Here is a 13,106-nt window from a genome sequence, read left to right on the forward strand (position 1 = left end):
TAGTCTATCATTGATTTCATATTCAGTTGCTGTAGTTTACACCCTGCATCGGAGCCTTGTAATGGGGGATGACATGGTTAGTGGTTTATGGCACAACCTCTTGAACAATCCATTTGCGTGTTGGTGCGGTCATCAGTCGCCGGCCAGCTGCGATGTCAGACTGTGAAGGATTGGCTTGAAGAGGTGATGCGATTTGTTCCACGTTTAGTTTCAGTTACAGGACTATATTACTATGTAAAACTAGGTCTTGAATGTCAGCATTTTTCTTAAATGCCTGTATGTCTCCACTAATATTTGTTAATTTTGTTTCAGATCTCCCAAGATGAGGCGAAAGGGACGTTGGCATAGGGTTTCTGCCCCCAGAACATCTACTTCTCCATGTAGTATGAAACATTCCCCGACTCGAGAGACCTTGACCTATGCCCAGGCACAGAGAATGGTTGAGATTGAAATTGAAGGCCGCTTGCACAGAATAAGTATATTTGACCCTCTAGATATTATTTCTGACGATGACCCCACTGCTCAAGAAATGAGTGAATGCAATAGCAATAAAGAAAACAGCGAGCAACCTCCCCAGGTTTGTCTGCGGTCTAAAAGACACAAAGCAAGCAAAGCGAAAAAGAAAAGTGAAGTTCTTCCAACCACTCATGGTCATGCGACCACCAGCACTCTGCCAGAGCCCAAAGTTCGCGTCATAGAATGTAGCCCCCCATCAGCTCCTAATAGGCCTTCTGCTTACTACCAGTTTCAGGAAAAGTCCTCCGAAGAGTTGGATACAGAAGTGGAATACGACATGGATGAGGAGGATTATGCTTGGTTGGAAATAATAAATGAAAAAAGGAAAAGCGAGGGCTTCTCAGTAGTTTCTCAAGACATCTTTGAATTTCTTATGGACCGATTTGAGAAAGAATCTTACTTTGAAAACCAAAAGCAGGGTGAGCAGCAGTCGCTGATCGATGAGGATGCCGTGTGTTGTATTTGTATGGACGGTGAATGTCAGAATAGTAATGTTATCTTGTTTTGCGATATGTGTAACTTAGCAGTACATCAAGAGTGTTACGGCGTGCCATACATACCAGAAGGACAGTGGCTATGTAGGCATTGTCTACAGTCAGGTAATACCGCTATTGAGTGCATGTTGTGCCCAAACAGGGGAGGTGCCTTTAAAAAGACTGATGATGATCGATGGGGACATGTTGTTTGTGCCCTATGGATACCGGAAGTAGGGTTTTCAAACACAGTTTTTATTGAACCAATTGACGGTGTTCGAAACATTCCCCCGGCAAGATGGAAATTAACTTGCTACCTCTGCAAGAAAAAAGGTGTTGGTGCCTGCATTCAGTGCCATAAGGCGAACTGTTACACCGCTTTCCATGTAACCTGTGCTCAGAAGGCCGGGCTGTACATGAAAATGGAGCCTGTGAAGGAAGTGACTGTGAGCGGCACTACATTTTCTGTAAAGAAGACTGCGTACTGTGATGCCCACACTCCCTCAGGGAGTGTCAGGCGGCCACTAAATATTTATGATGAACCAGAGACAAAAAATGGGATTTGTAGGAAGGGCACGGATAAGTCCATGAGGTCAACATCTAAAGTTAGGAAAAAAGCTAAGAAATCAAGAAAAGCTGCGACAGAAACCTGTACAGTGGTACCCACAGTCAGTGTACCGGATATTCCACCTCAGAGGTAAGGTGGGAAAGCCATATGTTAATGATGTGTGTATTCTTACTATCCAAGGCTACTTTCACACTAGCGTTTCTATTTGCCGGTATTGAGATCCGTCATAGGGTCTCAATACCGGAAAAAGACGCCTCCGTTTTGTGTCCGTTCATTTTTAATGGGGACAAATCGTAACTGAACAGAACGGAGTGCTCCAAAATGCGTTTCGGTCTCATACCGGAGAGCAAACCGCAGCAGAGATTTCTCTGATGCCATCTGACACAATAGAAACCGGATCCGTCCCCCATTGACTTTCAATGGAGTTCATGACAGATCCTTCTTGGCAATGTTATAGATAATCCAACCAGATCCGTTCATAACGGATGCAGACGGTTGTATTATCAGTAACGGAAGCGTTTTTGCTGAACCCTGCCGTATCAGGCAAAAACACTAGTGTGAAAGCGGCGCAAGTCGGCAGTTGTCATGCGTTGTTCCTTCACGTTTGTATGGTACATTTTCACCTTCTTGAACACCATTTAAAAGTATGTATATTTACTGATGTAGTACTTTTTTGCTATCTGTTAGCTCTGGTCCCCTTTTCAGGGTATCTCCTGGTGCATATGCTGAACAAGAACCATAGGGTAGAATACGTATTCCGCTGGTTGTTTATGGAAAATTATAATTATACTTCACCAGGCGGAGTAAAGTAGAAAAGTGTCTTTCTACAGAAAATTTCTTCCTGATTTTAGACTGTTTACTTCTGTGTTGTTGGTCTATAATGACGAAAATGGCTGAGCGCATGTGCAGTGCGCTCCCCTTCACTACTATGGGGAGAGTGCTTGGTGGTGGCCGGACCCAGGGTCCTCCGACCACCACCCTCTCCGCTCAGTGGGACCCACACCTATCAGACCTATATCCTAGCGATAGGCCCCCATTGTCTCAGATGGTATACCCCTGTAAGCTGCTCACTGGTGTCTGATGTTTCAGCAGGAGTAGAAGAACTGCAGCAACACTTCCATCAAATTTTTTAATTTTTTTTTGTTTTGTTAGGGGGGATGGTTTTCTTGATATAATATTTATTAAAGTCCCTATGTTTGCTAGTTCCTGTCCAGAGTCCCTATCTGTGGATAGGAACTAGTATACATCCGTCAGACCAGGAGAAGTGAAGGGTGGTGACTCGGAGCGGCACACGTTTCCTATACTAGATCGGTAGTGTCGCTGGTCAGGGTTTCTCACATTTTACAGGTACATCTCAATAAACTAGAATATAATCGAAAAGTTAATTTATTTCAGTAATTCATTTAAAAAAGTGAAACTCATTTAAGGGCTCTTTCACACTTGCGTTGTTCTTTTCCGGATTAGAGTTCCGTCGTCGGGGCTCTATGCCGGAAGAATCCTGATCAGGATTATCCCAATGCATTCTGAATGGAGAGAAATCCGTTCAGGATGTCTTCAGTTCCGGAACGGAACGTTTTTTGGCGGGAGAAAATACCACAGCATGCTGCGCTTTTTGCTCTGGCCAAAAATCCTGAACACTTGCCACAAGGCCGGATCCGGATCCCATTGAAAGGCATTAATCCGGATCCGGCCTTAAGCTAAACGTTGTTTCGGCGCATTGCCGGATCCGATGTTTAGCTTTTTCTGAATGGTTACCATGGCTGCCAGGACGCTAAAGTCCTGTTTGCCATGGTAAAGTGTAGTGGGGAGCGGGGGAGCAGTATACTTACCGTCCGTGCGGCTCCTGGGGCGCTTCAGAGTGACGTCAGGGCGCCCCACACGCATGGATGACGTGATCGCATGGATCACGTCATCCATGCGCATGGGGCGCTCTGACGTCATTCTGGAGCGCCCCGGGAGCCAGACGGACTGTAAGTATACTGCTCCCCCGCTCCCCACTACTACTATGGCAGCCAGGACTTTAATAGCGTCCTGGCTGCCATAGTAACACTGAACGCATTTTGAAGACTGATCCGTCTTCAAATGCTTTCAGTTCACTTGCGGTGTTACGGATCCGGCGGGCACTTCCGGCAAATGGAGTACACGACGGATCCGGACAACGCAAGTGTGAAAGAGCCCTAATATATTCATTAAACACAGAGTGGTCTATTTCAAGCATTTATTCCTTTTAATGATGATTATGGCTAATGAAAACCCAAAAGGCAGTTTTTCAGAAAATGATGTACAGAAACGTACGTACAGTATATGCACTCCATACTTGGTTGGGGCTCCTTTTGCATTAATTATTGTGTGTCATGGAGGTCATCAGCCTGTGGCACTGCTGAGGTGTTATGGAAGCCCAGGTTGCCTCGATAACGGCCTTCAGCTTGTCTACATTGTTGGGTCTGGTGTCTCATCTTCCTCTTGACAATATCCCATAGATTCTCTTTGGGGTTTAGGTCAGGCAAGTTTGCTGGTCAATGAAGCACAGTGATACCACGGTTATTAAACCAAGTATTGGTACTTTTGGCAGTATGGGCAGGTGCCAAGTCCTGCTGGAAAATGAAATCCGCATCTCCATAAAGCTAGTCAACAGAGGGAAGCTCTAAAATTCCCTGGTAGACATCTGCGCTAACTTTGATATAACACAGTGGACCAACACTGGCAGATGACATGGCTCTCCACTGACTGTGGAAACTGCACACTGGACCTCAAGCAACAAGGATTATGTGCCCCCTGCTCTTCTAGAGTCTGGGACCCTGATTTCCAACTGAAATGCAAAATTTACTGTCATCTGTAAACAGGATTTTGGACCACTGAGCAAGAGTCCAGTCCTTTTTCTCCTTAGCCTAGTTAAGATGTTTCTGGGTCGTGAGTGGCTTGAAAAATGGAATGCGACAGTTGTAGCCCATGTCCTAGATACATCTGTGTGTGGTGGCTGGACAACAAGTCAGCAGTCTTCCCCATGATTGTATATAGCCTACTAAACCAGGCTGAGGGACCATTTAAATCTTTGCAGGTTTCTCTGGTTGATTAGCTGATTAGAGTGTGACTGCAATATTGAACCTTTTCACAACAGTCTAATTGTCTGAAATACTGACTTTTGGGTTTTCATTAGCTGTAAGTCATAATCATCAATATTAAAAGAAATAAGTGTGTGAAATAGACCACTCTGTGTAAGAATCTATATCATATGAGTTTCAATAACTTTTTCATGATATTCTAATTTATTGAGATTAGGGCTGGGCGATATCAAAAATATTCAGACGATAACGATATTAAGAAATTTATCGTGATAACAATATATATCGCAATAAATAACCGTTTAAAAGAAAATAACACAAGGAGAGGTTATACTGTATGGGACAGCCTGAAGGAGAGGTTATACTGTATGGGGCAGCCTGAAGGAGAGGTTATACTGTATGTGGCAGCCTGAAGTAGAGGTTATACTGTATGGGGCAGCCTGAAGGAGACGTTATACTGTATGGGGCAGCCTGAAGGAGAGGTTATACTGTATGTGGCAGCCTGAAGTAGAGGTTATACTGTATGGGGCAGCCTGAAGGAGACGTTATACTGCATGGGGCAGCCTGAAGGAGACGTTATACTGCGTGGGGCAGCCTGAAGGAGAGGTTATACTGCGTGGGGCAGCCTGAAGGAGACGTTATACTGTGTGGGGCAGCCTGAAGGAGACGTTATACTGTGTGGGGCAGCCTGAAGGAGACGTTATACTGTGTGGGGCAGCCTGAAGGAGACGTTATACTGTGTGGGGCAGCCTGAAGGAGACGTTATACTGTGTGGGGCAGCCTGAAGGAGACGTTATACTGTGTGGGGCAGCCTGAAGGAGACGTTATACTGTATGGGGCAGCCTGAAGGAGAGGTTATACTGTATGTGGCAGCCTGAAGTAGAGGTTATACTGTATGGGACAGCCTGAAGGAGAGGTTATACTGTATGGGGCAGCCTGAAGTAGAGGTTATACTGTATGGGGCAGCCTGAAGGAGACGTTATACTGTATGGGGCAGCCTGAAGGAGACGTTATACTGCATGGGGCAGCCTGAAGGAGACGTTATACTGCGTGGGGCAGCCTGAAGGAGAGGTTATACTGTGTGGGGCAGCCTGAAGGAGACATTATACTGTATGGGGCAGCCTGAAGGAGACGTTATACTGTGTGGGGCAGCCTGAAGGAGACGTTATACTGTGTGGGGCAGCCTGAAGGAGACGTTATACTGTGTGGGGCAGCCTGAAGGAGACGTTATACTGTGTGGGGCAGCCTGAAGGAGACGTTATACTGTGTGGGGCAGCCTGAAGGAGACGTTATACTGTGTGGGGCAGCCTGAAGGAGACGTTATACTGTGTGGGGCAGCCTGAAGGAGACGTTATACTGTGTGGGGCAGCCTGAAGGAGACGTTATACTGTGTGGGGCAGCCTGAAGGAGACGTTATACTGTGTGGGGCAGTTTTCATGCTACGGTTTTCTCTTTTGTCTGATCAGTCAAAAAGACTGAACTGAAGACATCCTGATGCATCCTGAACGGATTACTCTCCATTCAGAATGCATTAGGATAAAACTGATCAGTTCTTTTCCGGATTTGAGCCCCTAGGACGGAACTCGGCGCCGGAAAATAAAAACGCTAGTGTGAAAGTACCCCAAGTCAGATTTATTAATAGTCCTTTAATGCTGTGATAAATGTGGTTTGACGGTAGCGGTTTATCCTTCAGTAAGCGACTTTACAAAAGTCGCACGTCTTTACGAAAAAGTCGCATAAGATAAGCATGGTCCTCACTGGAGTGAACTTGCAAAATTTTTGCGACTTTTTAAATTGTCGCAATAGTAAATCTGTCTAGAGATTAATTTACATAAGAAAACACGCCCACTTTCAGAAAACTGGCGGGCATAGTGCAGAGCCAATAAATGTCACAAATTTTGACTTTTTCACTCCATTATTTTGACTTGAGCTAATAAATCTGGCCCTGTGTGTGGGAGTTGGAGACTTCTCCCGCCTGGCTGTTGTGCTCTCCTCTGCTGTTATCCAATTCTCACGTCGGTGGGCGGAGGCATGAATATTGGGAGCTAGGAGGAGCCGGGGCGGCCACTGTGGGCAGTAATGTGGTTGTGAGTACTGTGATGCAGGAGCCAGCGGACACAGATTTAGAAGCTGTCGGAGCACATGTGACTGCTTCTTAGGGGTGGGCGGTATAGGCGATATGCGATATAAATTTGGGCCACGATATGGATTTTCGCCATATCGCCTATATCACCAGACCGCGATATGATCGCGCTCTCTGCGCGCACCATTTTCTCCTGATGAGCCGGCCGCCACAGTGGAGGGAGAAGGAGGGAGTCCATCCCTCCCCACTGTGCGCGGCTGCCGCTGAACACCAATGAGGACAGAGTAGGAGGAGGAGGGGAGGGACTGTGGCCACTGCACCACCAATGAATGTGCCGGCCATATCCCACAGGGTCCCCCTCCTCCCCCCCATCATTAGTGGCAGTTCCGAGGCTGGGGGGAGCATATAAAGTGACATATATTCTTCTATTGGTCTTAATATGATAAATTAAACTATACCATTATCACCCCTCACTGCCTTTCCGTTACTTATAAAAAGTGTTTTTATCAAAATGCTAATTACCTTACTTTGCCGTCCCCAACTGCCGTCTCCTAGTGCCGCCCAGCTCATTAGTATTCACTGCACTGGGCGGCTTTATTTTCTCCCGACGCGGCGAAATCCCGCGCATGCCCAGTACTATCTTCCTGGCATCAGCCTCATCTTGTCGCTATCTTCTAGCCTCATCTTGTCGCTATCTTCAGTACTATCTTCTAGCTCCAGTAGAAGATAGTACTGGGCATGCGCAGGATTTCGCCGCGTCGGGAGAAAATAAAGCCGCCCAGTGCAGTGAATACTAATGAGCTGGGCGGCACTAGGAGACGGCAGTTGGGGCACGGCTGGGCACAGCACTGATTGAGGGACAGCCCCTTGGGCGCAAAGTAAGGTAATTAGCATTTTGATAAAAACACTTTTTATAAGTAACGGAAAGGCAGTGAGGGGTGATAATGGTATAGTTTAATTTATCATATTAAGACCAATAGAAGAATATATGTCACTTTATATGCTCTAACGGCCTGTCAGTGTCCCTTTAAGGTCTTTTTCTCAACTCTGTTCATGTTATAAAATTTTTGCTGTGAAGAAGAGGCATGTGATCTCTGCTGAGTCAAATTCAGTTTTGGGAACAGCAAAAGTAAACCAAGCATCTGTGATAATATCTTGTAGGCAGAGAAACTGCCCAATAATCTTACAAAAACCTCTGGAAGAGCATGACATTGTGAATGGATTAATGGAATTTATTTACCAAAAAAATTAAACATCTACAGCCTTATTCTACATAATTAAAAAACTAATCTTTATTTCATGTTTAAATAACCTTTGGATGGTAATATATTTTCCTCAAAAGGCATTTTATATAAAAAAAAATCCGATTTAAATAAAAAAATAAAAAAAATAAATCATTGATTTTTATCCACCCTGCTATGTTGTGGGACAGGAGGGGGCGTGACGATCCATTGAAGTGAATGGCACCGTAGCCACAGCCGCAGGCGATCGGATGCACGGGATCGCAAGGCACAATTATACATGAGGTTCGGTCAAAATGCTGCTTGCAGCATTTTGTTTGGACTGGACCGCAGGCATAATGTGCCTTGCAATCCTGTGCAGCCGATTGCGTTGCAGCAGTTGGGCATGGTTATGGTGCCAATCACTACAACAGACCACTACGCCCCCTCCTGCCCCACAATATAGTTAGTCGGCCGCAATGCGGTGCAGTGCATTCTGGACAGAATCAGGCCGGAACGCACTGCCTGGTGTAAACGAGGCCTTAATGTGATCACAGCTTCCTGTCAGAGGTTGGATGCCGGGAATGTTTCTACAATGTTTGCATTGGTGGGCAGTGTGCCGCCCTCCCCGGTATTAAAATCATTGGTGGGCAGTGCGCCAGAACACAGACCAGTGAGTTACAAGGAGGAGGAGCGCCGGGCGGCCACAGCGCATGTAAGTATAATGCTGCAGAGTAACTGACCATGGCAGACAGGACTCAGTAGCGTCCTGGTTGCCATGGTAACCAATCGGAGCCCTAGCATTACACTGCTGGGACTCCGATCGGAACTGCCGCTGCCACCATTGATGGAGGGGGAGGGCGCACTGCCCACCAATGCAGACATTGTAGAATTATTACCGGCACCCGACCTCTGACAGGGAGCTACCGTCCGCACAATTTACCCCTCAGGTGCTGCTGATGGCAGCCCCCTGTCAGAGGTGCATCCCCATCACCATGGGAACACCTTGGGTTTAGAATATATCATCGAATCTGAGTTTTCTCCAATCCGATGGTATATTTTAAACTTCAAGCATCACCATGGGAATGTCTCTTCACGCCCAGCTTGTCGCCGATTCACTGCGTGACACTTCGGTAAACAAAGCCATCTCAGCCCTGCCACTTGCCTGCCGCAGGGCTGAGCTACTGAACAAATTACCTGCCCGGCGCCTTTGGTTGGGTGAACCCTACAGAGAGGCAACTGGGGGGCATCGGGGAGGCGAACAGATAAGAATACATGAGCCATACAGCGAAACTAATTTATAGTTGGCACCAATTGCCTCTGATCTTTCTGCCTTTAGAAAGATATAGGCTAGTTAGGTGGGCATCAGCATACCTCCAGTCTCTGTGTCATGTACACTTAGGCCCCTTTCACACGAGCGAGTATTCCGCGCGGATGCGATGCGTGAGGTGAACGCATTGCACCTGCACTGGATACCGATCCATTCATTTCTATGGGGCTGTTCACATGAGCGGTGATTTTCACGCATCACTTGTGCGTTGCGTGAAAATCGCAGCATGCTCCTCTTTTTTCACTCCTCGTTTTTCACGCAACGCAGGCCCCATAGAAGTGAATGGGGTTGCGTGAAAATCGCAAGCAAGTGCGGATGCGGTGCGATTTTCACGCACGGTTGCTAGGAGACTATCGGGATGGAGCCCCAATCATTATTATTTTCCCTTATAACATGGTTATAAGGGAAAATAACAGCATTCTGAATACAGAATGCATAGTAAAATAGCGCTGGAGGGGTTAAAAAAATAAAAATAATAATTTAACTCACCTTAGTCCACTTGCTCGCGTAGCCCGGCATCTGCTTCTGTCTCCTTTGTTGAATAGGACCTGTGGTGAGCATTAAGTACAGTTACAGGACCTTTGATGACGTCACTCCGGTCATCACATGGTACGTCACATGATCTTTTACCATGGTGATGGATCATGTGATGACGGAGTGATGTTATCAAAAGTCCTGGAATGAATGCTTTCCACAGGTCCTGTTCAGCACAGAAGGAGACAGACGAGATGCCGGCAGTGCCAGCAAGTGGATTAAGGTTAGTTAAATTATTTTTTATATTTTTTTAACCCCTCCAGCTCTATTTTACTATGCATTCTGTATTCAGAATGCTATTATTTTCCCTTATAACCATGTTATAAGGGAAAATAATACAATCTACAGAACACCGATCCCAAGCCCGAACTTCTGTGAAGAAGTTCGGGTTTGGGTACCAAACATGCGCGAGTGCAAAACGCATTACAATGTTTTGCACTCGCGCAGAAAAATCGTGGGTGTTCCCGCAACGCACCCGCACACTTTCCCGCAACGCCCGTGTGAAAGGGGCCTTACTTTTCTAATACCTATAGGTAACCAGCCTTGAAATAAGAGGTCCAAAATGGTGATATGACCACAAAGTAGCACATGCTCCCTGACCATACAGTTGTAGATTAGTGCTTTCTACAAATCCGAGGACACAATTTTGGCACTTTCATGACTATCTTCTGGTTGTCTTATTGTCCATTCACAAGTCTGTATGTGTTTTGCAGATCCGCAAAACAGACACCAGCAATGTGCGTTCTGCATTTTGCGGACCGCACATCGCCGACATTCTCATAGAAAATGCATTTTCTTGTCCACAATTGCGGACAAGAATAGGACATGTTCTTTTTTTTTGCAGAACAGAAGTGCGGATGCGGTCAGCACATTCCGGCCCCATTGAAAATGAATGGGTCCGCACCTGTTCCGCAAAATTGCAGAACGGATGCAGACCCATTTCGCGGACGTGTGGACAGGATCTGTGATTATCCAACGTCTTCCGCAACTCATTTTCTCATAAACCATTCACGAATAATTCATATTCATATTACTGCCTGTGCTGTGTCAATGTACCAGTCCCTGGAGTGTTTATATCTGGTGTTCATCTTTTCTGCTGCAGCCGATGACTGGCTTCAGCGGTGATGTGCCGCTTGTGGGCACATCGCCACTGAAGCCAGTTATTGGCTGCAGTGGAGCATGTGACCAAGCCCATGAAGTGCTGTATGTCAACACTTCGGGAACTGGCACATGGACGCAAGCGTGGAGGCATTCAGCAGGCATTATATAAAAAGTGATTCTTACCAGAAAACCTCTTTTAAGGACTGCTTTCCTAAAAGGGAAACTGGCCATGTGTACTCAGTGTAAGGATCCTTTCACACGTCCGTATGTGTTTTGCAAATTGCGTATCCACAAAACACGGACACCGGCAATGTGTGTTCCGCATTTTGCGGACCGCACATCTCCAGCACTCTCATAGAAAATGCCTTTTTCTTGTCCGCAATTGCGGACAAGAATAGGACATATTCAATTTTTTTGCGGATCCGCAAATGCGGATGTGGACAGCACGTTCCAGCCCCATTGAAAATGAATAGGTCTGCACCTGTTCCGCAAAACCCTTAGTAGATGTTGTGGGGGATAGCATGTTTGCATGCTTTTTGCATTACATCCAGGCCTGTGCTTTTGCATATGAAAGGACTACATAAACATTTGACTTCAAACATCTCCAGTATATCTCTCAGTTCCTTCCAGAAATGTGCCCACTGACTCTGGTCTCCCTGTCCTGCATGGCAGGATGGTGAACCTTCTCTAACCTGCCCCTTCAGAGGAAACGCTGCCGATAATGGCCTGCTAGTCATGACTGGGACATTGCTGACAACCTAATCTTTAACGTGGCTCAAAAACCTTTTCATCTGAAGAGCCCTTAAAGGGGTTGCCCAGGATTTTTATATTAATGACTTCTCCTCAGGATAGGCCATCAGGTACCTTGGAACCGACCCCGAGTCTGGTACCAAGGTTTTTTACAGTCGAAATCAATTTCCAAAGTTATTGCACAAAGTCTTGCGAGACTTCACAAAGTAAGAACTTCGGCTCATCGGAGCCACTACATTCTAATACTGTACAGAGCTCCCACTCCGTACAGTGTTAAAATGAAGTTTTATGCGAATTGAAGCATCCAGAGTGGATTCGCTCGTTCCTACTGACTACACAACGGACAGAGCCGTGTAGTTCCTTCGCCTATTCCCGAGGATTGGCCAACAGTATAAAGATCCTGGACAACCCTGTTTTAAGATTTATTTCTTTTTTGTGATTTTTGCAAAAAAATAAAAAATTGGTTATGAGAAAGGGCCATTTAATGGTAGTCAGTAAATGTGACAAATTATATAGAGTGCTGTTTTTGTCACTTCTTTGCTTTAGTATCTAAAGCCTCATTCACACGTCTGTGCTTAAATCTGTGAAAAGGTAGTCGGTGATGCCTCCGAAGATGTCCGTGTGTTCTCCGTGTTTCACTGACACTCAACAGCTGAAAAATAATTTTCAAAGCATTTCCTCCTAATGATCCGTGAAACACGGATGGCATCCGTGGTTTTCATGGACCCACAGACTATGATGGGCGTGATGGATCCGTGAACGGACAAAATAGAGCCCATGGACCGTGCTGAAAAACTGGTGTGTGTGTGTGTGTGTGTGTGTGTATATACACATTAAAATGAATGGAGATGTGTGCTGTCCGTGGAGAGCACGAATGAGGCTTAACAGTCGTAATACACGGTCAGTGTGAGCGCTGATAAAAGATCACGTCTTTTGGCGTTTACCCAGACCAATGCATACTGAATGTGGTAGGAACCATCGCTACCGCAGTCGTTCCTTCCCCGTTGTGTTCATTATTACACAGGGAGATGCTGCTGATGATTGGATATATTTCATCCTGATAAAAGATGCCCAAAATGACCATTTGCTCCTTCATCTCATGCTTGATTATACGAGGCAATTATTGGGAACAAGCAGTTGTATTCCCGATAATTCTGTAAAGAAAATGGGGGTTAGTCAGCACCTCCCAGTGCGCAGGTGCACGCTGCCATGGCTAAAAACATAGAGAAAAAAGACAATGCAGCAGCACCCTGCAAATCAGATAAAGTACAATAATGTCATAGTCACCAAAATATTAGTGCTAATACTACGCTTATTTATAAAGTGAGATGCTTGGCAAATGCATTTTGTATAAAACCATCTGAGCCCGTCTGCCGAACGCTTCCTGAACTTTATGGCGGCCATTATGGCGCATAACAGGTAGTATTTAGTGTTAGGACCCGTCTTACAGAGATCGCCTTGACGTTCAG

The 13,106-nt window shown here is 45.8% G+C and overlaps 1 protein-coding gene across 1 annotated transcript in view; it reads left to right on the forward strand.

The window, feature by feature from the left end:
- Positions 1-13,106, forward strand: part of BRD1 (bromodomain containing 1) — a 55,313-nt gene that overhangs the window by 7,063 nt on the left and 35,144 nt on the right. Inside the window, exon 2 of the mRNA XM_040412201.1 lies at positions 313-1,686. Within this exon, the coding sequence (XP_040268135.1) occupies positions 323-1,686 (1,364 nt within the window). The 5' untranslated portion in view covers positions 313-322. The remainder of the gene's footprint in view (positions 1-312; positions 1,687-13,106) is intronic.

This window comes from Bufo bufo, chromosome 1, assembly GCF_905171765.1.
Source record: "Bufo bufo chromosome 1, aBufBuf1.1, whole genome shotgun sequence".
NCBI classification, from domain to species: Eukaryota; Metazoa; Chordata; class Amphibia; order Anura; family Bufonidae; genus Bufo; species Bufo bufo.